This window comes from Perca flavescens, chromosome 20, assembly GCF_004354835.1.
Source record: "Perca flavescens isolate YP-PL-M2 chromosome 20, PFLA_1.0, whole genome shotgun sequence".
Lineage (NCBI taxonomy): Eukaryota > Metazoa > Chordata > Actinopteri > Perciformes > Percidae > Perca > Perca flavescens.
The window spans coordinates 13,259,622-13,263,756 of NC_041350.1; the positions used below are offsets into that span (position 1 = coordinate 13,259,622).

The window sequence follows — 4,135 nt, forward strand, 5'->3', positions numbered from 1 at the left end:
AAATTATTTCTGAACAACTTCTACCATGTGATAACTGCTACACTAAGCATGAACAGTGCATAAACAGCCATGTTTCCTTCACTCATGATCTGCAATATCATGAGTGAAAGAAACATGGCTGTTAAATGTGTGCTTATTTTTGGGGCAACCAACCCACCTCAGTGTTTCCTTTTCATACACTTCAGTCCACCCTTGGTCCTGATGGATCATGTCACAGGCCATGGACCAGCTTAAATTTAAAAATGCCTCTAGCTTCAAAAACTGTATGTATTCTTTCCCATAATACTGACCACAACAAACTTAAGATGTTATTGTTCTAAGCTGTTTCACACAGCTTATGTAACTTATACCTAGAAGATACTCTGTATTGCTTATTTATGCTCTCTGAAGTGACACGCTACCGCTCTGTGACCCACATTAAGTCAGACATTACATTGCCAAACAGTTGCGGCCACCCTGCATTTTGTAACAAGGTCCTCTGCCTGTGGAACATCTTTCCATCCAAATAGTGGTTTTTTTTTTTTTTTTCCCTGTCCCTCTGGGGACTATGGCGTAATGCTGTGTCTGTGTTTGTGGGCCTGTGTGGCGATGCGTTCTCCTCTCTTTTTGTTATTTAGGAGCCACATGGCAGCTTTGCACCATCCAACCCAGTCATCCATCTCTCTTACCACTCCTGCGCTGCGTCGCCATGGCTCTGTTACACAATGTCCAGCTGTGGAGTAGAGTGGTGTGGTGGGAGACATCTGCTCCTCTCCTGCAAAATCCCCTCATCACATGGTTTTGTTTATGCGTAGCCTTTTTCATATCCCGGCAATGTGAAAAAAAAGGCCCAGAAACACACAAACTCTGTCCAAATGACAACAGAGGAAATACAATTACAGGAAACACATTCACCACCAACCCTGCCATGAGCCTGCAGTGGCTTGTGCTGCATGCAAACCAGGATGGGAGGATGAGCCTGCTGTAAGCTCTGTCCTATCAACAATTACAGCACAGCCTTGGAATCTTCATAGGATCTTCCTCCGCCCCATTTTTCTTATTTTTCCTGAGTCCAACATGTCACGTCGGTGCATGCAAACAGCTTCTGGAATATCCGTGGTCACAGAACTGGGAAGCACCAGCACCTTTTGATCTTTAGTGTGGAGGTAGAAGCGAAGTCCTGTGTGAGGCAGCAGGACTGGTAAGAGTTTGGCTGTGAGCTGGTTGGCAAAGTTTCTGGTTTGTGGGTTAGTGATCCGGGCTGGCCCCAGACATGTGCTGGCAGACCTGGGGCTGTACTGAAACCACCCAGTGTTTTGGCTCTCACAGGCTGACTGCTGCAATCTGTGTGCCTGCAGTGCTGGTGCCTCATCCCTGCATGCAGCATCCCTGTAAGGTGCCACAGAGCTGCTTTTAAGATAAGTGTTTTCATAGACTGTATGATGTTTACATGTCTATTTAATGGATTGTCAGAAGAATATATCCTTTGCAGCAGGATTGCATATTGTTTTGTTTTATTCTTAAGCACACAATCCACATCATTACACCATTTAATCATAAGCATATGATACACTTAGAAAAACATCTTTACACGCTGCTGTAAGTACAAAACTATCTAGCATTGTGTTTTATTTATTGGACAGAAAAGCGGGAGAACTGGGTGAGGTCTTTTGCACAGGATGACATGCCTTTTAATTAAGTTGTATTACCAAATGATATATTAACAATTAGACTGGCCCTCACTCCCTACATTCCCACTTGGTCACCTGTAGTAAATAGCAAACAATATGAGCAAAGGATCTTCTAAAATATCTGGAGTTAAGTATGCCCTTGAAATTGAAATCTGTCACTTATTTTATGTAATCTGAAACCTTACGTCTGGGATAATCTCAATTTTAGGACTTTATTTTCACTTGACAAAGGGCTGATTTTGTAGTTGTCAATGTGTCAAATGTGGAACTTTAAAGTAAAAAAAAAATAAATTGACAAAGTTCTTCAGCACGATTCATTCATCCTTTTAACGGCTTCTAGAGGCATTTTGATGCAGTCACCACTAGCTCCATGACCCATCACTCAGTCTCCTTGTGGAGGCACCACACCAGCGTCTGTCCCACCCCCGTCATTGTCAGCACGCGGAAGCCAATCTGCTCCAGCTTGTCCAACACCAGGCGAGGTGGGTCGTCCACATGGTACTCGGAACTAAATGAGCATAAACACAAAGTCATTCTACTTTCCACAGATGTGGGATTTCTGGGTCTTTTAGTAAACTTTGCTTGGAAAGTAGAATGCTGTTAATTGTTCTGGTGCTTTTTCACTTCCTTCCACACCTTGGTTCATTTCCCAGCAGCATTTGAATCAGATTGCCAATGACAACACTTCCCTGATCTGTATTCCATCAGCTTGAATGGTTTATTCTAAATCTGCAAAGCAGCAGCCTTCCTCCATGTGACCTGATCTCAGCTCTGTCGTCAATATGTACACGATAACTGCCAAAATGAAAGAAACACCAGTGTTAAGTGCCTAAATATGGAACTATGGCCCGGTGTGAGCACATTTACAGTACACCTGGGAGTCGATTCTGCACGTCTGTGCCGAGCTCTGCATTGGAGCGGTGCCATTACAGTTTACTATTCCCTGTTTGTGAGATGGTGGTGGAGATGGTTTCATAAAAAGATGAAAACAGGATAGATCATCCTGTGACATGGAAGTCTAGGTGCTTTTGTGGATGACGCCCTGAATCGAACTATGCCTACAAATCTCTTGGGTTACTTTCTATCTTCAGATATTGCCCTAATTTGATTAGTTATGTGCCACATTAACTTTATGTCCACTCTCTGGCCATCCCTATACTTGTCATATAGCCTACCCCAATACTCACAAATTGTTTCCCAGCATGGTCGTTTTCCTTGCTCCCAGGTAATTCATCACAGTTGCATCAGAATATTCATCTCCCACATTTGTTGGACCATTCTCCTGTAAGAAGTAATAAAGTGCATTAACTATACAGCTGATAGTTTGCTCAGGATTCATTGAGAAATAGTTATTTTTGCTAAAACAATATCTGCTATTTGTGCTGCTATGGTTGCATATAACTGGCTACACCTGCAGCCCTCTGGCAGGTGCGGATCATAATCTCTAATAACAGACTAAAAATAGATGATCAGATACTCAGAGGCTATAGAATTAGGTTGCTCTAGTCGTGCAGACAACAAAATGAACATGCGCAACAAGAGGCCGACAACTGGGCAACATGTGTTATTCATTTAAGGGCACCATGGCAACAAAAAAAAACCCACAACCACACACACGTTGCTTGCTCCGCTTGTAGCCTTGACTGTTTGTTGTTTCCAACATGCATACTATTACAGGCCAATGCGTAACTATAATCTGCAAGTGGCGACACTGATTGATTAGTAGTATGCGCTATGTTGCCCTGCCAAATCCCTGAATCTCCAACTCGAGCGCGTCTCTTCGAAATACACGACACGAGTCATTTACAGATGCGAGATACACACCAATCGGATCTGCGTACTGATGAACATGTAGGGCATCCCTGCTTCCTGGCGGTGGACCGCTTTTCCTCTGGGAATGACTGAGGAGGCTCCTTCACAGACGCGACGGTCCCCTCTCCAACTCGCGCTTCTGCCGACAGCTCTTTGCAGAATGCGGAAACACCCACCGCGACGGACCAATCGCAGCTCTTCTCTCAGCATCTGTCAACAGCGTTGCTCGCTCAATGCATGAAGTCTTGCTCAACTGATGTGATCAGTTGTTTGTTGACATGAGAAATGTTGGCTAATGTGCATGGGCGTAAATCTCATCTAACAGTTGGGAGGGGGGAGGGGAGCGGGGGGACGATAAACATAACATTTCTGAAGAGCAATTTTTGAAGGGGACACAAATAATACAGCCACAATTATACTTGTAGAGGATATGTGTACTCAGAGAAAAGCCTTAATACCATCATTAGTGTAGCATGGAGATGACCATTATCCTTCAGTTTTTCTCTTGATTCAATGAAAAAAATTGACCAAAATATTCTTCTTTAAAACCATTTATTTATTTTTAAGTTTACAATCAATCCACAAAAATACCTTAAAACATAATGACTTATTTTTAAAAAGTCAGTCCTTCCAGAAAAATGCAAGTTTTTTTG

At 43.0% G+C, this 4,135-nt stretch overlaps 1 protein-coding gene across 1 annotated transcript; it reads right to left on the reverse strand.

Moving 5' to 3' along the window:
- Positions 1-1,476: 1,476 nt before the first annotated feature.
- On the reverse strand, positions 1,477-3,758 carry gchfr (GTP cyclohydrolase I feedback regulator). The gene is made up of 3 exons (XM_028565976.1): positions 3,495-3,758; positions 2,858-2,952; positions 1,477-2,178 (listed from the first exon to the last, which is right to left on the reverse strand). The coding sequence occupies exons 1-3, from the start codon at positions 3,690-3,692 to the stop codon at positions 2,049-2,051; spliced, it is 423 nt and encodes a 140-aa protein (XP_028421777.1). The 5' UTR covers positions 3,693-3,758; the 3' UTR covers positions 1,477-2,048.
- Positions 3,759-4,135: the final 377 nt, after the last annotated feature.

Excerpts from the sequence above, each read along its gene's own strand:
- gchfr (XM_028565976.1), bottom strand. The coding sequence starts at position 3,692 with ATGCTGAGAGAAGAGCTGCGATTGGTCCGTCGCGGTGGGTGTTTCCGC. Across the intron at positions 2,953-3,494 it reads TCAGTACGCAGATCCGATTG|GAGAATGGTCCAACAAATGT; the intron begins GTGTGTATCTCG and ends TACTTCTTACAG. Across the intron at positions 2,179-2,857 it reads ACCATGCTGGGAAACAATTT|TTCCGAGTACCATGTGGACG; the intron begins GTGAGTATTGGG and ends ATGCTCATTTAG.